At 35.5% G+C, this 23,836-nt stretch overlaps 1 protein-coding gene across 2 annotated transcripts in view; it reads right to left on the bottom strand.

Moving 5' to 3' along the window:
• Positions 1 to 23,836, bottom strand: part of jak1 (Janus kinase 1) — a 58,321-nt gene that overhangs the window by 30,258 nt on the left and 4,227 nt on the right. The window contains exons 1-6 of one of the 2 annotated variants that reach the window (XM_073952572.1): positions 11,842 to 11,987; positions 9,879 to 10,900; positions 5,150 to 5,273; positions 2,017 to 2,170; positions 1,567 to 1,730; positions 65 to 413 (exon numbers count right to left, since the gene is read on the bottom strand). In XM_073952572.1, the coding sequence (XP_073808673.1) occupies positions 65 to 413; positions 1,567 to 1,730; positions 2,017 to 2,170; positions 5,150 to 5,273; positions 9,879 to 10,077 (990 nt within the window). In that variant the 5' untranslated portion in view covers positions 10,078 to 10,900; positions 11,842 to 11,987. 2 annotated transcript variants of the gene reach the window in all.

The following is a 23,836-nucleotide window of genomic DNA, read 5'->3' as shown; positions in this document are numbered from 1 at the left end:
ACAGAATAAAAGCATTTGGTGATATACTTCTGCAGGTTCACAAAAGCTGAAGCCCCAAACTCACCGGTGCGGGCTTTCTCCTCCATGAGATCCCAGTAGTTCCGTATACTTGCACCTCATAACCCATTCCGTTGTCCCCCAAGGGAAGCATCTGTGCTGGGGATCCCTCACTCTCACCCGTTACTTTTAGGTTCTTGGGCTTGAAAATCTCCCTACCCACTCCTTGAGTCAGCGTCTCGAGAGTGGACAAATACTTGACCTTCAGGTCATACAGACCTATATTGCTGTCCTGGATGGTCTTGCTATTGAACTCATTGAGGAAATTCTTGAAGACGTTACTGATGCGTATGCGTGTGAGGAAGTTGCGTTGCTTAATGGTGCGGTTCAGACTATCTGGAATGAAGCGCTTATAGCTAAAGACAGAAAGAAAAGGGTTGAAAGGTTACACAATATTTTGTATTAGGAGCACAATATTTTGCTCAAGTTCAATCAGCATGTGAACTCGCTTTGTTTGAAAGTGATTTAAAGGATCGTTCACCCAAAACTGAAAATTCAACTGAAGAATGTTCAAACTTGTAACCATTAACTTCCATAGTATTTGTTTTTTATCTACAATGAAAGTCAATGATTACAGGTTTTTCGTTTTCTTCAAAATATATATTTTAGGTGATCAGAACCACTCATAACCACTTGAGAGTGAGTAAATGGTGCCTAAGTTCAAATGGTGCCTAAAACATTTACGCAACTGATAATAAACCCGTTTTGGCAGACAATGCACTTTTATAATTGTATTAAACCAGTATTATACTTCCTTTTAAGCATAAATACATGAACAAACCCCAGTTATTTCTTACAATTATCTTTGGAAAACTGATTGTTGATAACAGCAAACATACAGTTGAAGTCAGAATTATTAGCCCCCTTTTGATTTTTATTTTATTTTTTAATTATTTCCTAAATGATGTTTAACAGAGCAATGACATTTTTACAGTATGTCTGATAATATTTTTTATTTTGGAGAAAGTTTTATTTGTTTTATTTCAGCTAGAATAAAAGCAGTTTTTATTTTTTTTAAAACCATTTTTGGGACAAAATTATTAGCCCCTTTAAGCTATTTTTTTCTATAGTCTAGAGAACAAACCATTGTTATACAATAACTTGTCTAATTACCCTAACCTGCCTAGTTAAGCCTTTAAATGTCACTTTAAGCTGCATAGAAGTGTCTTAAAAAATATCAAGTAAAATATTATTTACTGTCATCATGCCAAAGACAAAATAAATCTGTTATTAGAAATAAGTTTTTAGAACTATTATGCTTAGAAATGTGCTGAAACAATCTTTCCTCCATTAAACAGAAATTGAGGAAAAAAACAAACAGGGGCGCTAATAATACAGGGGGGCTAATAATTCTGACTTCAACTGTATTTAACTCAGATCTCTAGAGCTATAATTCTGATCAGTCAGACATAGCAGTCTGCATAACAAAAAATGACAATAGTTTAATACAATAGGCCATTCTATTATTATTGCTGTATAATGTAAATACATCAGGATTTGTGAGGTCACCTTGTCTCGGCTCCAGCTCCTGATAATGGCAAATTATTGCTCTTGGCATGATGGGTAATAGCTAAAACAGCCATTCCCAAGCACTCGTTCTCAATCTCATGATGCTCTTCATCATTCTGAGTTGGACGAACAGGAGACAGACCTCTCAGGAAATCATACTGGCCCTAAAATGCACAAAAAACAAAAAGCCACTAGTTTACACACCATCCCAAAGAGGGTTGAATAAACAGCAGTGCACCAAAACACATTTACATACATAGAGTACAAAGAGAACAAACAACATGATGACATGATAACAACAACAGAAACCACATGAAAGAGTGTTTGAATAGTCATCACATCACAACGCCTTTGTAGCAAAAAATAGATCATATTCATTGCTTACTTCAAAGCTGTCATAGAGACTTGGACAATCATGAAATTGATGCTTAACGTGTTTCCTGCACTTACCTGCGCAAACAGGTAATCAAGAGATGCGGCATCTAGTAGAGGTGTTCCCTCGGTGGTCTTCTGACTGTTTAATACACTTTTCTGTTTGCTGAGTGTGTGTCTCCAAACTGGAGACTCAATCTCACTGGTTCCATGCCAGTTTGTGAAATAAAACCTGTGTAAATAAATGAAAGTGGTAGTTTTTTTTACATTAATCGTTAAGAGAATATTCTATTTATTCTAAAAATGAAAAACCAAAAATTTTACAAAATGTGATTATTTAACAAGGTAAAATAACTTTATATTTTATATTATATCACAAAATATTCAATTACATTACATTATATTACATTACATCACATTGTATTTTATTATTTTATATTATATTGTATTGTGTTGTATTATATCACATTATATATATATTATATTATATTCTATTATATTATATAATATTATATTGTATTTTATTGTTTTGTATTGTATCAATCACATCACATCACATCACATCATATCATATTATATCTAAGAGATCGGTATCGGCCGATAATCACATTTCTTGACTCGATCGGTACTCGCCAATCTGGCTGATCACAAATGTTTGTTTACAAGTTAAAATAAGAACTGAAATCTTTTTACATTTCACAACTTAATGTTCTGTGTTTTCAACAATCTTGCAAGTTCATTAAATCCTGTCTGAAAATAGTAGGGAAATGGAAATGTATATATTTTTAACTTGAATATTTAATAATATAACTTATTGTAATATCCGCATTGTAATAAGCTGTAGTTTATGGACTTATTTCCTTTTATTAAATAAGTATTGGTCTAATATGTGTGCATTTCAACTAATTATGTATTAAATATGCGCTCCAAACTTCTTTGAGACATCAAGACTTAAGACTTAAGCTTAAGTATCATACTTTGACTGAAAATGGGCTTTATGCATTATAAATCTTAAAGCATCAGAATCGGTACTCAGTATCGGCCGATCACCATGACAAGAAATCGGTACTTGGTATTGGCTGCAAAAATGCTGATCTAAGCATCCCCAATTACATTACATCACAATATATTTCATTATATCATATAATATATATTATATATTATATTATATCACATTATATTATATTATATTATATTATATTATATCGCATTATATTATATCATATCATATCACATTATATCATATTAAATTCTACTATATTATATTATATTATATTATAATATATTACATTACATTATATTATATTATATTATATTATATTATATTATATTATATTGCAAAAAATGCAATCCCATGTATGCCTTTTAAAAAGAGAAATGCAAAAAAAAAAAGTAAACCAAAGTCAAAAATTATTATGGTGTATATGCACACACAAGTGTGTTATGATCATGAATGCTATCATAAATCCACGATGACAGGAGCCGATAGAGTACAACAACAACATGCCAAACTGTACATACAGCACTATAACAAAGGCTTATATTATGTAAATATACTAGCATATGGTAAATAAGGTGTGCAGCATGTGTCAACAATCAACAGAAAAAGAAAAAGAAAAGCTACACCACCCCACTGCCACGCGAGAGAAAGCTTATTGTAAACAGGAAGCAGCATGAGTGAGAAAAGAGTGCACTATGCCACAGAGGAAGAGAGAGTGCACAAAGGTTGACCATAACCTGTTTGTGTGCACAACAGGTAAGCTTCACACACAGGGAGAGAGCGATTCTGTACAAAATCCTTGGTTTGAATACTGTAGTTGCCTCTTATCGTAGTTTCACTTATGAAAAGGGGAAGTTCAGGGGATTGTATGTTTTGCTTTGGTAAACTTTTAAATGTCTTTCGCAATGAGGAGAGAGCTGAAACAATGTCAGATGTTAGCAGGTTTGTTTGTTTATTTGTCATGATAGAAACCCAAGCTGTTTTTTTAAGGTTGTAGCAGGTCTGTTCAAGGCATACCACAGGATTCATGCTCATTTCTTCCATGATCAACTTAAAATCTTTACTAAATCGATTAAAATGTCTAGGTTTTTTAAATTACATTTAAAGAGCCCCTGTTATGCATTATAAAAGGTCATATTTTTGGTTTTGGGGGTCTCCAACAACAGGCTGATATGCATGTAAGGTCAAAAAACACTTTCATTGTCTTATAAAATGCATTTATTTTTACCTAATTATCCCAACGACTTACAATTTTTAAAAGCACACAATCATTTCCTACTTCAGGTTTGAGATGTAGTTCCATGTTTTACATTGCTAAAAACAAGGTGGTCTAAGTAAATAACCTTTTATTTTTCTCTCATACAAACTTTAAAGCGCAAATGTCAGTGTTTCCTCTAGGATTTTTTCCAGCTGTGGTGGCAGGCCTTTTTTACACAGATCTACCAACCACCTATGCCGTTATTTTTATGACAAATGCCATGAGTGCAGCATTACAAGTCAAGATCGCATTTATGTAATAGCCAATGCGAGCATGCGAATCTCTTTGCTTGTGCGCCGATTTCCTCTGCTCGAGCACAAAACGTCTTGCACGCCCCCTCAAATATACACTGCTCAAGCGCAGATCTTCTTGTGCGCTCTCAAACGCTGCTGAAGTGCGATGTAGTGCGTTCATATAACAAGTATGTCTCCAACATTTATTAGATTTGCTAGGAATATTTATGAACGTCTCCAATAGACCTACAGAGCGGTATTAATGCATCCTGAAGTGAAACGACTATACGTTGTTTGCTCACCTCACGCATCACGCAGCAGCCAGTTAGTCTATCAACACATAGCCTTAAAGGTTCAAACAAATAACGCAAAGCACTACCACGGTTACAGAAAGGGTCACGCTAACATAATTCACTAACATTTTAATATGTTTTGGTGCAATTACAACCCAGTATTAAAAAAAAAAAAAACACGACTGAATGTTTTGAATGAAAAGCTGCAATGTAGCTGTAGCGGGATCAATTTTGGCGTGGCGCCCTGCCATGGAAGAACGAATGTAGCGGAAACCATGAATGTGCCCAACAAACTTCTACTGAAAAATAACTTCTTCTTTTTTTCCAGAATTTTGGTGTGAAAGACTATTATCATTCTTTTGAAAGTGAAGTGTTACTGTTAAAAAGATTGTGGGAGATTAAGCACTATTTGGTTGTGATCTCTCACCTCATGCGATAATGAAGTTTGATGCTGGTCTCATCTGTGACCTTGAACACGTGATTTGGAGCATACCAGAGATCCTGGCTTTCTTCATAGAGTGCAAACAGGTTGTGGCACAAAGGTGAGATGCCTGTGGAAAACATTAGTCACAATTAGAGCCTGCTCAAACCATATTCCTTTATTTGTTATGCCTCAGCACAGTTGAGAGGCTGATGAAATAAAACACAAAGCACACGTGCTGTTACAGTTACAACTTATAGTTGCAAATCCCCTCTTGAGATGAGAAATCTGAGAAAATGCTCACAGCTAAATGGTTGTTTATGAGATATGTCTGTCTATTACTAAAGCTATTGCTTGAATATGGCTGCAATGTCAAGGACGGATAAATCATATACAATGATTATATGCACAGAAAATGGCCTGGCGTTATCTTACATTTCGTCATCGTAATGTATAAATGGCTTCAAATACTTCATCTCAGACATTCAGACAAAGGTAAGCAGAAGCTCGAAGCTTGGGTGAGAGCTGTGTGTGTGCTGCTGGCTTAAGGCTGATTTATACTTCTGCGTCAAACGCCGGCGTATGCTACGGCGCTGACGCATAGCCCTTCGCCGTGGCCGTCGGCATCGCTGACGTGCACCTTTTAAAAAATGTAACTACACGTCGCAACGATGCGTAGCGCAAGCTCTGTGATTGGTTGGCTTAGTATCGCTGACGAGTCTGGGCGGGACCGAGAGCCGCGTGAATGGTGCGAGCCTGATGGAGCGATTGTTTACAAGTGTGGAGTCCCCTGAAGGAGCTCCGGATGAAAAGTTTTGTTTTGTGTTTACCTCATAGTAAAAGTTTTTGCACGTCCACCGGTTCCTGCGTCAAAATGAGCGAGTTTGAGCCACTTGTACAGCCCGGAAGTGTTCAGGAAAAGCAACACAGCAGCGAAGAAACTCGACACAGAGGAACAAACACCTCACTGCCAACTAGCTTTTCGGAAGTGTTAATGCAGACCAACAGAGACAGCGCGCAGAAGTATAAATGCACAGCTACACGCGTTGCATGCGCCGTGGGTTACACCGATCACTTGACGCAGAAGTATAAACCAGGCTTTAGCTGGATCTCTATTCCTGATATTACAATCTCAGAGACTACCAGGGGAAAAGCTGTGCATTAGAATTTATAGAGATATGAAGCTAAACGTCTCACAGTGGACTGAGGTAAGACAGGTGTCTGTTTACAGGACCATTGAGAAATGTAACCAGAGTAAGTTTTGAAGTTTTCATTAAGAGCCTAAGGAATCATATCTACTTGTGTAAAATGGGAAATGCCACATTTTAATGGCAAAAGCAGCGTGCAAGTATTTTTAAATAAAACTAAATGGAATGTGTCTAAAAACCTTCAGAATTCTCCCATTTGTAAAAAAAAAATGAAATAAATAAATAAATAAAACAAGTGTGTGTAAAAGGTATTTGCACACTGAGGTCTGAAATTTTCGAATGCGTTTTTTACGTATTCATATGCGAAAAATTATGTAAACAAACCTTGCACACAAACTACAATGCATATTAATTAATCCATTACGAAAAAATGCAAAACGTTTAGAAGTCAGTTCGAGTAGTGATACTTTGTTCTCCTCTCTTCTCCAAAGTAAAAAAAGAAAGAGGAATATGCTACACATTGTGTTCATCCATTACTGCATAGAGAGAAAGGAGAGTTCAGCTCATTATCCCTAATAGGGTAATCCCTAAATGCAAAGTTTATTTCCGGAAATTAGTGGAATTTTGATACATGAAGCTTGTGATGCTTCACACATTCACATAAGTAAACAAATCCTGAACAGAGAATGGCAGTACCTATAGACATTATAATAGATGGTGGCCACGTTGATGTGTCTAAGCAATGGACCGAAAGTGGACAATGCTTTCTATTATAATGTCTGAGCAGTACGTCAAACGTATGGACAGGACACATTTGCACACACACACACACACACACACGCTTCCGCACACACCAAGCAGCAGAAAGGGAGATGTGTGCCAGTCACGAAATCCAGCATAGGGGTTTCTCAACTGTCCGCCACATTGTGTTCTTATTTTATGCACCGTGTTTGTCAAAGTTGTCTGTAGCTCAAATGAACGCACTCTGTATTTAGGACGGATGAATGTTTCCGAGGCAGTGTTTCAATACAATTCACACAATGTGAGGTCGAATTTATTTTTTAACATTCAAAAATTACAGACAAAAATTTCGAATTCAGTCTGCAATAATTATTAAAAACTGTGAATAATAAAAGCAAAAACATCTAGCCTCAATATCAGTTCCAACTGATTTTATGTAATTTGTTGTTTACTGATCACATTTAACCAATATTTGGTTCTGATGTATTGATTTAATGCTGGTTTCAGAAACAGATCTGTGAAAGGTATATAGCATTTTATTGGTTCTATGCTATCAGATGAACTAGTTAAAAAAGTAGAAGGAAGACTTAACACTATACCTTTAAAAGTAAAAGAAAGCAGCTAACTGTTGGGTGTGAAAATAAATAGTGTGAAACAAACACCATTGTAGTTCCTCTCGAGAAGCAACCTTCTTGAATAATACAAACTTCCCTTTTCTCTATCACCGTCCAAGGCAGCTTTTGTCCTTGGCTGCAACTTTGAGGAATTTCTGGATGTGATATTAAACCCAGCAGCCATTTTGTGGCTAAATATTGATCAAGGGCCAAACAGACAGACACACTGTTCCATTGGAAGATCAGAAGGGATAAACAACGACGGTAAATAGTAAAAATCTTCATCCTAAGGTCAATGTCTCGTCTTAATCCACCATGTCACATGGTGACACCAACAGTAAAAACCCTTTCAAAAGTTCCTCTTTTGTATTCTGTGAAATGCTGACAGTACAAATGCCCCATTCCTCAATCGCACGATTTAAACATGAAACCAAATGCACAAAGAATGTCCCTTTTAATTTTCATGTTGACCTTGATCAGTAAAACCCCTTTTTGGTCAGTAAAAACTGAAAACTCTTTAAAAAAGAAAAAAGCAAACCTCAAATATCTGGATCATTTATTTATTTTTATCTAATAAAAAGAAGTCTGGAATGTTGATCATTTCATGCACTCAACAGTCACAAACTTTGCTTATGCAGTGGAAGGGGAGAAGCGATCGGGCTTTAAGGATGGATTACAAAACTCACTTAAGTTGGGTGTACACAATGTCATTTTTGCTATGCTGTACATGTGGTTGTGGCTCGTACTATGAGAGGAATGTATGAGCAGATTCAGCTGAGCGATTTGAGCTCTCAATCATCTTTACACCCGTCAAATAAGCTCTGGAGCTATTGGCCGAAATTCTTGAGGTGTGTGCGGTTCAATGGGCCAACATGTCAATCTATCTGACTTGACCAATCAAGAGAATACACTCAATGAACAGTGATAAAATAATAAAAGATGATGGACAGTGGACAAAGTATAATTCACTAATAATTCTCACACACAAGATGACAAGGCATTCGGTTTTCACAACGGCTAAAAACAACCTCTATGTATTACAAACATTCATAGCTAGAAACAAAAGTAGTTATATGAGAAAGATAGAGAGAGAGACTATGAAAGCTATAAAAGTAATGTTTTCCTGTCCATGTTCTTGACATGGAATTTTATGTGATTGCTTTGGAATTTGCTTGGAAATAAATCCAATTCGTTTGCCACTGGGTCCGAACAATTTTCTCAAATTCATTTGTAACATGTACAGTACGTTGTCCATATGACCTTTTGTCCACTGTGTTCGGCCACCTTTTATAGAAATAACTACCTTTTACCATAGTAGCCATGACAAGTACTCTTTGGTCAGTAATTAATGTCATTGCTTTAACTTTCAATAGTTCAACAACATTTAACAATCATTTGGCATTGACTGGGAGACTCTTTGATTTCCAGTTAGCAAAATTTGAGATGACACTAAATTCTTAGACTCCATGGTTTAGTGTGTTTTGCGGCATGGCAGCTCAGTGGTAAGCACTGTTGCCTCACAGCAAGAAGGTCACTGGTTCGAGTCCTGGCTGGGCCAGTTGGCATTTCTGTGTGGAGTTTGCACATTCCCTTTGTTCACGTTGGTTTTCTCTGGGTGCTCCAGTTTCCCTTACAGTCCAAATACATACGCTATAGTTAAATTGATTAAGCTAAATTGGCCGTAGTGTATGTGTGTGAAAGTGAGAGTGTATGGATGTTTCCCTGTGATGGGTTGCAGAAGGGAAGGGCATCCGCTGCGTAAAACATATGCTGGATAAGTTGGCGGTTAATTACGCTGTGACGACCCCTGATTAATAACGGCACTAAGCTGAATAGAAAATGAATGAATGAAACAGCCTGTAGTGGATGAGTGTGTATGTGTGTGTTTGTGTGTGTGAATGACTGCATGGGTGTTTCCCAATACTGGGTTGGGGCTGGAAGAGAATCAGCTATGTAAAACATATGCTGGAATAGTCGGCGGTTCATTCTACTCTGGCAACCTCTGAAATAGAGACCAAGCCGGAGGAAAACGAATGAATGTATGTATAGCGTTTTATTTGGGATGCTAGTTATAACTCGAACTTTGCCTTGACAACCATTTCCAACAGCTGATGAAATGATGCATCACTGCTCAGAAATCAGGCCATCATGATCACACTCTATGTCCTGAGAGATGCATTAGAGGCTGACAATCTATTAGTGCTCTAAACAGGCTGGCGTCCAAACACTTACGGCATCTCTTGGCAGCCTCCACGCACAGGTCTTCCGCAGTGTAGCAGGCTTTGAAGAACTCGAGCTGGTGTGTGTCAGCAAGGTAGAAGTGGATCTCAAGTCCCTTCATGGCAGTAGGAATGGTCATCTCTGCCTTCCTCTGTTTTTTCATCTTCACACACAGTTGCCTGCCCAGATCCATGACTGCTAGTTCTGGCATCCAGACACTGCAGGATAAACAGAGGTAACAGAGATTTATTCATAAACTGCGGGTGCCTGCTTGAATGATCATTTACCTAGTATGAAATAACATGAGTTCTCAAAAGTTACATTTTTTAAAACCATCATACCTGAATGAACCACACAAAAAAAAAAAAAAAAAAAAAAATCACATAGAGATTTTTTTTGAGAGTTAGTAAATATTGTGCGGTCTCAATATTGGTAAATGTGTACAAATTAAACATGATTCTCAATACTAGCATTGACATTACAGCAAAAAAAAATTTTTTTTTTTATGAACAATACATTTTTCAGCATCAATACTGCAATATGTAAATCTGCAAGTCAAATAGCAAAGTGAATTTAACCCATTTGGACACAAGAAATTATAAGGTTTGCCACTTTAACAAAGTTTAATTGTGTTTAATTATAGAATGAAGACTATACAGGGTTAATTTACATTTGATTAATCAATTTCTGTACCTTAATACTGTTAGACTTCTCTGAAATCCATAAAGCACTGTTTAGTTTACCTTTATTCTTTGACCTATTGTTTTCATCTGTGCTTTAATTTATTTGGTACATTTTGAAAAAGCATGGGACGGTTTTTAAAGTATACCATGGGTTGAAAAAGTCAGGGTTTTAAAACATCCAAAACTCTCTGCTATACCGTTTCTATGGTATCTGCAATTTTTTACCCATTTTTTAGGACAATAGTATCTGCAGCAGAAAAGATATCCAAAGCTGCTTTTTCAAATGGTAAAGAAATCTGTGTTTTTGAAACTTAAATTAATCAGCCTGACATGTTTACTGTTCCTCAAAATGTTTCTCAAAATAAAATATATTTTGTTCTAAGAGGGGAAAATTTGCTGTTTTTTACCCAGACATTTAAAAAATAATACATTTTAGAGCAGTAATCGCAATATCATGAAACCGCAATATTTTTATCCAAGGTTATCATACCGTCAGAATCTTATACTGGCCCATGCCTAATTTTGAACATTTAATGCAGATGCACTTCCTTTAAAAAAAAATAATGTAAAAAATCAACCCAATCAATGTGCAATTCTGAATTTTTTCCAAAGTCATCTAATATAATTCATAATCGCAATATACAAATCGAAGAAAAACAAAAAAATGCAATGTCCATGTTTTCCAATATTGTGCAGCCTTATTATAAGCACCTTTATTAAACATTGATTTAAAAAATAACCAAATATTACATCAGGTTCGTTATTGACTAAACTAAAACTAAAATCATTTTGAAGTAAACTTTAAGTAGAAAAACCTCTAAAAATAAGTAAATAAGTATAGAATGTGTCTTTCATTTTAAATTTACAATTAAACAGACTAAAATATAAAACGATGCAACAGACATTTTAAAAATACCTATTCAAATTTGACTAATTAATAAAACAACTAAACTCTTAAAAGATAAAGGTAGAAAATACAGAAGTAGATGAATAGTTATACAGTATTTGGAACTATTAATCTTAAAAAACAAACAAAAACTATTAAATCAAAGCTACAATAATTTTTCAGTGATACTAGAAATAATGCTGCAATTTAACTAATAATTAATTAGCATTTACATTAGGTATGGGCCGATATAAGATTCAGACGGTATGATAACCTTAAATATCATGGTTTCACTGTATCGAGATTGCTGCTCTAAAATACATTCTTTTAAAATATCTAGGTAAAAAAATAAAAACTTTTGTTCCCCTTAGAACACAATATATTTTATTTTGAGAAACATTGTAATGTTTTGGAACTGTAAAAATGTCAGGATTAATGTTTCAAAGTAACCATTGACTTCTGCTGTTTTCATGTTGTTTCAAAAACACTGATTTCTTTACTATTAAAAATGACATTTTTGGACATCTTTTCTGCTGGAGATACTGTTGTCCTAAAAAAAAAAAAAAAAAAAAAAAAAAATCTTATGGAACGTATAGCAATAAATTTTTACCGTTTTAAAACCTTGACTTTTCCAAACTGCGGTAAACCTTGAAAATGGTTATCGTCATGTGCCTAATTTATATACATTTTTATATTTTTGACACTGGACTAGAGGTGTTAGACAACCCACATCCTGGAAATGTACTAAATGCATTGAAGTTTTACTGCAGCTAACAGCAGATGAAGACAATGGCAACAAAAGATGAGAAAACACAGTAAGAGTAACAGTACTATGGACAAAAAAATAGACAAAATGGAACTAAAACACTGCTGTTTCCACTCTAAAAATCACTGTGACTAATCAACAACATATACTGGGGTCTACATTATGCCACAATTTGAATATTCTCCGCTGTCCACCATGACAAAGCTTGACTAGTTAGTTTAAAATGGAAAAACACTTAATCAACAGAAGTACATCATCTTTAGTGTGCTCACAACAGGAGCCCTCACACAAAGCATAGATTCAACAGCGAACATGAGGGAGGGTGAGATGAACACCGTTCGCATCAGAATCAGGTGGTTTTGACTCCATAAACCTCGCCTCGGATCCTGCAGGTCAAGACGTGCCTAGATGCCGAGATCCCTGCTGGCATTTGTGAGGATGTTCCTGAGACAGATGAATGAATGCAAAAAACAAACTGTGCTAAGAAAGAAATCTAATTGGAAGCAGTTAATGACCACATTTGTCTTTGGAGTGGCATTAGTGAATTCAAGAAGCTGAACAAACTAAGACTATTGGCTTGGCTTTATGAAATATTAGTATAATAAGATCACAAATCCACTTCACATTCATCACCCCGGTGCCAGGGTATAAGAGGCACTTTCGACAATTAGAGTACAATTTACGCACCATTACTCTTTGCATTAGAGGAATTATTCCGCTGTTTTGTTACTAGAAGTTTGAAAATTAAAACAAATGCAACCGCACTTCAGGCATCTGAGTTCGAATTCAGCACCACCAACCTTTGGTGATAGCTTCTCTTTCTCTCTACTTTACTTCCTGACTACCTTATGTCCTATAACAAGAAAAAATAATAATAAATACATTTCTTTATATACAGTTGAAGTCAAAATTATTAACCCTCCTGTGATTTTTTTTTTCTTTTTAAAATATTTTTTCAAATGATGTTAAACAAAACCTGAACATTTTCCACAGTATTTCCTATAATTTTTTTCTTCTGGAGAAAGTCTTATTTCTTTTATTCTAGCTAGAAATGAATATCATTAACCTTTTTAAAGGGCCATGAAACCCCCTTGTTTCAGCAGGGTGTTTTCACACCTCTACTTTGGAAAAAGTCAGAAAAGTGAGTGTGTCCAGCTCTGTTTAGGGGGAGTAATTTGCCAAATAATTTGCCAAATTATTAAATGGTGGACTTTAACTGCAGTTTGGCTCTTTCATTCAGGGAATTCAGTCATGCCCCTCGCGACAAACAAGATATTTGATTCGAGGAATTTCTTTAAGCTTGTATTTTTCATGCAATGTTTGATACCGCACGGCGAATGAGAGAAAAAAAAAACCTCCGCATTTCCCGGAAACTAAGATGCACACGGCAGGTAGTGTCAGAAAGCCGCGTGTGTTATTCTGGTCACAAAATGCGTTGAAAATCCTACACAAGGTTAAAGTTTGGTTGTGGTGCTAACATGTTTACACTCGGTGCAATAGTTCACTTAGTTCGATACGAACAAACTGAATAAACAAAGAGCACTGGTCGCTCACTTACCAAATCTGTAGAGACAGGACAATCACCAGCAACTAGAGCCGCGTCTTTATTAAGAGAAGACTACAAGCGAATCCGGATCTCAGCGTTTGCAGATGAGAACAGCTCTCAGGTAAACAATGTGCCTCCTTAGACACGCAAGTTAAGTTATTGTTGTCGAGCGTCGCGTACACTGTTAATCCACACGTGAGTCCAGCTGAGCTCTCACAGAGAGAAAATTAAAACAAAACTTAACTGCAGCAAACTATAAAAGCAATACTTCACCCTTGTTTTGCCAAAACAACGTGGTGTCTCTGTCGTCTAAACATTGTGACAGTAATGAATATTAATGAAGTTGCACAATAGAGCATGCTGATTGGTTTGAACCAAGCCTTACTCATGCATTAATGCATCACACTCTGAGACGTAATAAGGCCCACTCTGGTACAGACGTCCAGTCTGCACGCTGGAATACACGCTATTATGTCATGACCGTGACGCAGCTTCAAAAATTAGTTTCAAACCGGAAGTACGAATTTGCTTGAAATAACGCAAAAACAACCAATTTACACTTTTTAGTGAAATATATGTAATGTCCTAATAGTGTTTTAGCAGTGTGGGACACATATATGACTGTCAACAGCTCAAAAAATGTGTTTTGGTGTTTCATGACCCTTTAAGCTAGTTTTCTTTTTTGATTGACAAAACAAACCATCATTGGTTGAAAATGATCTGCCTATAATTACCCAAACTTGCATAATTAACATAATTTTAAGTCTTTAAACTGCACTTAAAGCTGAATATTAGTGTCTTGAAAAAACTGCAATAAAATATTTCAGTGTTTCCTCTAGGATTTTTTCCAGCTGTGGCGGCAGACCTTTTACACAAATCTACCAACTACCTATGGTGTCATTTCAATGATAAATGGAGTCGAGATTGCATTTATGTGCAATACGAGTGTGCTTGCCTGCCGATTTCCTCTGCTTGTGCACAAAACCTCTTCCACACCCTCTTAAATATAAGCTACTCAAGCGCAGATCTTCTTGTGCGCTCTCAAAGAAACGCTGCTGAAATGCAATTTAGTGCGTTTATGTAGTATGTCTCCAACATTTATTAGATTTTCTAAGAATATTTATGAATGTCTCCAATAGACTTACAGAGTGGCATTAATGCATCCTGAAGTAAAGTGAAACGGCTATAGACTCCAGCAAGATGAAGTCATTGTATGCAGAGCCATAGACCTTTAAAAATATGGAAATTGTGTTTATCTTAACTGAAATAAATCAGTTATTAGAAATTAGTTATTGAAACTATTCTGTTTCTAAATTAGTTTTTCTTTCCGTTAAACAGAAATTGGGGGGAAAATTTACACTGGACTAATAATTCAGCAGCGCTTATTTTGTTTTAAAAAAAAAACTGCAGATTCACGCGGAATAATTTTGGGAGTATATGAAATAAAAAATATTAACATTTTACCTCTTATTCAATGTTTACACTGCAAATCCAATCAGATCTACTTATTTGGTAAACAAAGCCTCTCATATATCTATACTAAAAGAAAGAAAATATTACTTTACAAACTGTATTGAAAATAAAATCATATAAACATTTTCAAATTAGTCAATAATATTTCTGAAGTTAATTTAAAAACTGAATAAATATAAACTTACACACATTTACACAAGCAAATAAATATACTCAATGATGGGCTAAAAATCTGTAGACTTCTGCATGCGCGGATTCCGTGTGGGCCTACTCATAGAGCATGAGTACATGACAACCAAAACAACAATATGGCTCTGGTCTGGCCTGCAGATTGCGGATTTTTTAATGTTTACGAATCTACGTGAAAAGGACATCATTTCGAAATTGAAAGGAAATTATTTTTATTTGCTATGTTTCCATCCAAAGTTGTGAATCAATTAAATTTATGCACAAAAACTAGAATATTGCATAAAACATTTGCAAATTATTATGCATCATTTTCATCCAATGAGACAAAGAGAACAAAACAGTCACTTCCTGATAAACTGGTGGCAATTATCAAAAGGAAAAACAGAATTTGCTGCAATCTTTTTCCTGTAAAATAATGACTTGAGTCAGAAGACAATGCCGACACGCAATGAACAAGCAGTGGTATTTGAAGGTGTAAGATGATCAAGACAGTTCAGGAGGTAATAATAATAATAATAATAATAATAATGCTTAACGAACCACTGTGATGACGAAGGTTGGTTAGTGGATTTTAAAATGACCAAAACAACATTTCAGATATTTTACAATGTGGTCAGCCTGGTGGTTTGTCCATTAATGCTGTCCATTACACCAATTATTATCATCACATGATGATCTCTTATAACAAAATAAAATGACTTTAATGCGCATACTGGGATTTATTATTAAGCAAAAGTGTTACCATTGTAGTTTAGGCACTTTTTTTCTTGTTGAATAAAAAGTTTATCCTACTCAGTAATGTTCAGAAGTTTTTTTATTATTCAAAATGTATGCGCATCTTGGTATTCTATCAAACAATTTATGGAATAAATTAAAATGCATATGTAAATAGCTGGATGGAAACATAGATTACAGTGTTTCCTCTAGGAAATTTTTTCAGCTGTGGTGGAAGACCTTTTACACAGATCTACCAACTGCTTATTGTGTTATTTCAATGACAAATGTCGTGAGCGCAGTATTACAAGGCGAGATCACATGTATATAAGGAGCATGCAAATCTCTTTACCTGCGCACTGATTTCCTTTGTTCATGCACAAAACTTCTTGCACACCCTCAAACATACGATGCTGAATTGCGATTTAGTAAGTTTTTGCAACGAGTAACATTTATAAGATTTGCCAGAAATATTTATGAATGTCTGCAATAGACCTACTGAACGGCATTAATGCATCCTAAAGTAAAGTGAAACGGCTATAAACGACAGCAAGATGAAGTCATTGTATGCAGAGCCATAGACCTTTATCTATAAAGTATAATAATGGAAACTGTGCTTATCTTAACTGAAAGCTACGTCGTGTCTGCTTGCCTCAATTGTACCTTCAGTGAATTTACTTAAGTTTATTTAATTTAACATGATACTTGTTGCTTTGTGAAATTTCTGAATTAAAACACAGAAGTCCCATTTTTTCTCCCACAATAAAATAGCAAAACTTGATTTAAAAAATGTAACTATCCACCAAATTTTGGTAGCATTAAATTAGATAGCACCTACTGTTGCTTAATAGGCTAGCCTAAAGTTGCGACCATAGATTGTAAAATATATGGACGTAGTATCCGTGACGTCACCCATAGGGTTCTAAAGATTGCAAAAAAAGCCACAAGTAGGCGCGGCCAACCGTCGCCATTTTGTTCGCGCGTTATCACACCCACGGCGGGATACCAAACAAGGGCAAAGAGGCGGAGAGCGAGCGGAGATTCAGACACCTACTGGCATTTTGCTTGGACCTGGTTCAGACACACTTTACTTTGGGAGAACGCTTAATACTTTATCACCTGTGACTCGTTTGTATTCTGACCACTTGTGCTTGGTTTTAGATCAATAAAGTGTTTGGAGTTTTAAAAACACTGCTGTAACACATTGAGCCACTAAACATTCTTGTGACATTTTTCAACAGGAGGAAAACGCGAATTACTTCCAAACACTTCAGATATAGTCTGTGTTAGTTAATGTAAGACTATTGATGAAATCCAGCATAACACTGTATGACAACGCTTCAGATGACTGATCTACAGCCTACAGCTAATCAATTCATCAGATTCTAGAGTGCATTACAGCTCTAAATATAAATATAAACGATAAATGAACTTAAATAAAGCAAATACATGTATAGAGATGGTATATAAGTATATAACTTTACACACATGGGAAACGGAGGCCACGTGAATGGTTTGTGAGCACAATTAAGTGCACTCAGCATGCCATGCCATCTGAAAATTGTAGGAAACAAGTCCGAAAGGCAGCTGACTGTGTAAAGCCACAAAACAACACAGAAATACGATAAATATGCCGAGTTCAGTGGCTAATCTGCAGGAGTCAGCTGAGGTGATGTGGCGGCGACCAACTAGACCTAGCTGTCACTCAAGTGGCCACTCCCTTAATTACACAAACTTAATATAACTTAATATAAAGGAAACAGATGAGTTATAAAAAAAATTCACCCCCCTCACAGTTGTCATGAAGGGTAATATTAGCTTTATTAACCAAATTTTTTTTTGTACCAGGCTGTAGAGGCCTTTTTTTCTGCTGTAAAGTTGGCCATTCTAACAGTGGGCCCAATTGAAATTTGCTCTATTTTGGAGCAAGGAGCGGCCAGGACTAGCGGAATTTTGAATGAATTGCAGTTTTAGTTACTTCCGTATTGGCTTCCTGAGGGAGAGTGGGAGGTTGCCGCTTGGTTGCGACAAGCTACTACGTGGGTTGCAAAAATTGCTAACTTAAATTAAAAAAGAACAAAAAAAAAAGTATAGGGAAAAAAAACATCTTACATAATATTTAGTAAGTGAAAATTTGATAAAAATCTCGATTTGTGTATAGTATTCTTAGTTCATGAGTTACGGCATATTTCCCAAGGTTTTGTTGTTTAGCAAACATCTGCCAGTCGATGTCAATGATTTATGCTTTCCCCTCTACAGCCATGTCCTTATGTAGAATCGGGTTTTGGCTGATATGTAAACTTACATAACAGAACCATTACTGACTGCCTGACCAGTCCAAACTTATGAAGCAATCCAGATGCTAGTGACAGACTGTGCGTTTATTTTCCTTCATAATGTATTCAATTGCATTTCAAAAGAAGTGATTTCTTATGTTGTTGTTGATTATCAGATTCCCATCAGTCAAGCCCCTTTGCTTTCTCAGATCAGAAGGGTGTGTGTTCACACTTTTCAGGTTTGGTTTGTTTAAACCAAATTAAAATTGTTCTGTTAGTGAAGTTCATTTGAATAAGTGTACCACTAGAGTCAACTGAACCTAAGATATGGGCTGAGACCTTGAAAAATATTCTCCAACAAGCTTCACAAATGTATTGTTTAATTTGCTTAACATTGCTTCCAGAGGTGTTGATGACATGCCTCTCACTGATAAAGCCATAAATAATATTGTTCCTCCACCACTTTGAACCCTCCATCTGTTCTGCTGGTAGACCGCTTAATTACGTCAAACATGTGTAGGTGGGGAACTGTGTGAAACCCTTCCTTCAGAAAACCCAAAGACATACACGTTTGGTGTCGTGGACGTCATTTTTTTGTTACGGATATCCTTCTATATCAAATTTAACAAAGGATGCTGTATCTATATCATACAGGTTATTTTAATTTCAGCATTTTATTCTATTAATTTACCCGATCACTTATTACTAATTTATAACCTCCTTTAACTTATGCAATCTATTTTATCAGAAGCGAATCTGAAACTACAGATTTTTCTACAACGCATTCATACATGTTATTGTTTCTATGAATATTTGTCATTCATTATAATGACTAAAAGTTCATGATGAGACATCTATAATTTCCATATTTGCAATTTTATTCTTACAAAAGCAAACAAGAACATTATTGTGAGTCTTGCATTTATGGAAGACATTACAAATTTTATTGTTGTGATTTACATCCCTTTTTGTTATATTTTAAAATGCTGTACAGAAGCATACATCTCTGACAACCTAAACACATTATTGAAAACCCACAGTAATTTGAACTCTTTCACAACATGTTCTATGGAAACTCCATTTACAATGTTCAGTCACGACCACACAAACCCCCAGTTAGTTTGACATTTTTCGATGCCATTGGTTCGATGATATGACTAAACCCACATGACTACCTGATATGTTTTCTGTTCACAGTTCTGTAGAGACCAGCTATATGATGAGAAGGCGAAAAGTGGATAGTGAATGCATTTAGTCAAAAAGAATTTTTTAGCTTGTTCAAATTACTTATTTAAAATGAGTTGAAACAACACTATTCTTAACTTTGGGAGGGAGGACAACTTAATTGTTTTATGTTTCATTCACTAGAATTTGTAAAAAATTATCAAGTTAGCTAAATCAATTTGTGTTGGAACAACATGAAGAAATTGTGTGGAAGCCAGAATTTTGTTTACAGTTTTATTTCAGCCAAAGATGCCACTTAGATGTATTCACACAACTGGAAATATCACCTAAAACATTGCGAATCATTTCCATCCAATGTGTCAAAGAGAACAAAATCGTCACTTCCTGAAACTGGTGGCAAATATGAAAAAGAAACAGAATTTTCTGCAGTAGGAGAAACCGCTGTGAGCCTTTATTCTTAATAAATTAACTGCACCTCAGGTGACGAAGACTGAAGGCTGGTTTATTCTTCTGCGTAGAGTGATTGCTGTGAGCCACAGCATCTGCAATGAGCATTGCCGTACATTTATACCTGGGTGTGCTGTTTGTGTTGCGCTGCAATAACACTTCTGAAGCGCTAAGCTGCCAGGTTTTTATTTTCCTCTACATTGAGAATCTTTACTGATGTTTTGTTTTTCTGAATGCTACCTTAATGTACAAGTAGCTAAAACTCGCTCATTCTAAGGCAGGAACTGGCGGGCGTGCAACAACTTTAATCATAAGGTAAACACAAAACAAAAGTTTCCATCTAGAGCTCCTTCACGGAACTCGACACTTGTAAACACTAGCTACAACGGGTCCTAGCAGCTCACACCTCACTCGCCCATATTCGTCAGCGATACCAAGCTGACCAGTCACTGAGCTTGTACTATATGTTGTTGTAAAAAATAGGTGAAAAATGGGTAAAAAATAAATAAAAAAATAGGTGGATGGAAACAAAGCTAGTGATTCTTGTGAAAAGTAAAATATATATATTTTAGGGCTGTAATGATACACGATATGAAAAAGAAATCGCGACACTCAGATCTACGATCCTGTGTCGCGGGAGAATCGCGACACACTCCGTGACTACCTTTCCAATAACGTCACGCGTGCCTGCAAAAGTTGAGCTAGTTGAGGAAGAACGTGAGGAAACACTTTTTTTCCGCTCGACATTACGTGCACTGCTCCGTTTAAGCCCTCGCAATAAGCGTTTAGCCGGGAGAGCTCACACGGAGCTCTTAGTAAGGGACCGTCTGAATGTGTCAGGAATATCAAAAACAAAACCAACGTAACCCCGCTTGACAACAGACAACGGCAGAAACATTGCCAGTGCTGTCAAAGCATTGTTGTTAATGTGACTGCGCAGAGAGGGATGGGCGTTCACCAGATGCCCCGACTCCTCTGCAGAGGAAACTTTTCTGTAACCGTGCTGTGCGCTTTCTGTTTGACCCTTTGGGAGTTAACTTTACGTGCTGACTGACAGATGCACTATGCGTGAGGCCAGGAAACAGGACGAAGCTTTCAGTTAAGATGAATACAGTTTCTATAGTTATACTTTATTTATAGATAAAGGTATATGGCTCTGTATATAATCACTCTATCTTGCTGGAGTTTATAGCAATTTCGCTTTACTTCAGGACGCATTAATGCCGCTCTGAAGGTCTAATTGCTGTTTTAAGTTAGCCATAGCTGTATGAATGTACAAATCTTGAATATCACAATAGTATTAAATATTACAATTGTAACAACACAGACAGCAACACTTATGTACAATCGATACCCAGCTGATTCAGTTGTTTCATAAGAGGACCGCGCTTCTTCTCTTCTTTTTTCCTTGTCAACATAAAGGCAGTGAGATGCGCCTTGTATTCGGCTTATAAAGCATGTATGCACAGTAATGCAATAGCATATTTAAACAACAAAACTGTTTACAAAAAGTCTACATATGCCCGCGTTGTTGCTGTCTTTTCATCACGCAGCGCGCACACTTGAACCACGAGGGAGAGAGAGGAAACCATCAGGACATATTCTTTAAAATAATGATTTCTATTAAAAATGTAAAAGGTTTTGTTATTATAATAATAACAGCGGGGCATTAAATAAATGCATATTTTCCGTGGAGCGGGGAATTTGAGGAAGTCTGCAATATTTATTTGACGTAAGAAAAAACAGCCTATGCCGGTTGTTAAAAAGAATCAGTAAGTATTTTCGTTTTGTAATATAAATTAATTATTTAAATGAAAATAATTTAGGGCAGTCCTATTTATTTTATTAATTTTATTTAGATTATTCTGCTCTTCTGTGCTAAACACTGCAGGTGCGTAAAGATGCTCTGTTGTTCTGTTCTGTTATTAATATGCTAGCATTTAAAAATAAATCATTAGCCTATTTTAAAATGCAATATTTAATGTGTCAGACACAAAATAGACACGTCAATTTGTTTAATATAAAATTAATAGTAATCTGACCAGTTAACCGTTAATAACCGATTAATGAGCGGCGGTTGTCGGTTAGCAAAATTAACCGAAATGAGCATCCCTAGTAGCTATTTAATTTACTTTTTCTATGTAAGAGAACTTGATTGAAAAAGAATTTTCAACATGCCTGAACCATCAACACAATGGAGTTTAGTTCTGTTTGGTTTTTCAACAGTATTTTTTTACAAAGAAAACAAAAGTGATATAGCTTTGGCTATTTATTTATTTTATATCTGCCTATTTATATTGTTAATAATTTGCATAGTTAATATTGTTCTTTGATGTTTAGTTTATAAAGATTTTTCAAATGTTATTTAATAAAAAATAGTTTTAAAAATCTTTTTTTTTCCCACCCCACACGAAAGAAAAAATCGTGATACGAACCAAATCGTAAGTCAAAAATCATGATACGAACCGAATCGTGGGTTTGGTGTATCGTTACAGCCCTAATATATATTATGTTTTGAAACGCTTTATGCACTACAGCAATTTTTTTCAAAACAATAATATTCACAGAGATCTTTGAAAACAAACAGTGGCAGACATTACGCATCAATTTGCATTAAGGCTCTGAAATATTGAAGATGCGTATGATAGCAATACCAGCATGCTAAATAATAGTGCAATTTTCAATACATAATAAAGATTTATCAACCTGTAAACATCAAGAAAACAAAACACTTGAAAGAGAGCCAAGTTAATTCTTTGCTTTGTTGTTGCTTTCTTAACATGGCCTGGTCATATTTCAGCAAACTAAAATAGTTACAGATTTTTGGAAAAAAATAAATAAAATCTGCAGGCATCTGCTTGGTTTGTGTTTTAACATGTAGAAACATTGCCTGATGTGATAAAAGTATTTTAGATGGTGAGTTAATGACAGGTACACAGCTGATTAACACTTTTTGTGTGTTAAGACATATTTTTAAAGACATTTGCAAACTAACAAAATGTATTGGGGTTGTGCAATTAATCAAAATTTTATTTTGATTTTGTTCTTTAACAAACATTAATCGAAATAAAACGATTATTTCGACATACTGCACCTACTTTAAGCAATTCTGTGTTGTCTGCATTCCTTGCTCTGCATTTCAAATGGAAATTTGTAAAAACATCTAACATGACTTTTGTTTCTTCGTTAATTGGCGTATACTAGACTCATTCATGTTTTTAAAAGCGCAAGCCATCTTAAGATGGTCAAATATACAAAATGTGTCAAATGCGGCACTTAGTAGGTATTCAAATTACTATTGTTAGTTATGTAACAACAGAACGTAAAGAGTTGAGAACGAAATTACATGTAAAAGAGAGGCATTAAACCGGAACTGTGTGGCTCTTAAAGTGACAGCGCACTATATATTTTGGCTGCTGATGGTTTATATCATTATCAAACAAACAAAAAAAGACAAGAACTAAATCACTCACTGCTTTTGACCAGAAGCATTTTTGTAGCTTTAATAAAGAGGAAATCAAGTTTAATTTTTAAAGTGAAAATGAGTTGGTTTCGTTTTTTATATTTTTATTCTATTTTTTCCTTTACGTATTTGAGAACTTTGTCATTTTTTTTTTTTTTACTTTGTCCCATTCTGCTTTCGTATTAAGAATTGTGAATTTTCATGATCTTTGAAATGTAGGCGTTACAGGATCATTATTTACAGGAAAAAACGTTTTGGTCATATGGCCCACTGATCATCATTTTAAATAATCAGGATTACAATAATGACCAAAATCAATGTGATTATGATTTTCCCATAATC

The sequence above is a fragment of the Danio rerio genome, chromosome 6 (genome assembly GCF_049306965.1).
Source record: "Danio rerio strain Tuebingen ecotype United States chromosome 6, GRCz12tu, whole genome shotgun sequence".
Classification (NCBI taxonomy): Eukaryota; Metazoa; Chordata; class Actinopteri; order Cypriniformes; family Danionidae; genus Danio; species Danio rerio.
The sequence above is the reverse complement of the archived record's forward strand: the minus strand, read 5'-3'. Positions and strand labels throughout refer to the sequence as shown.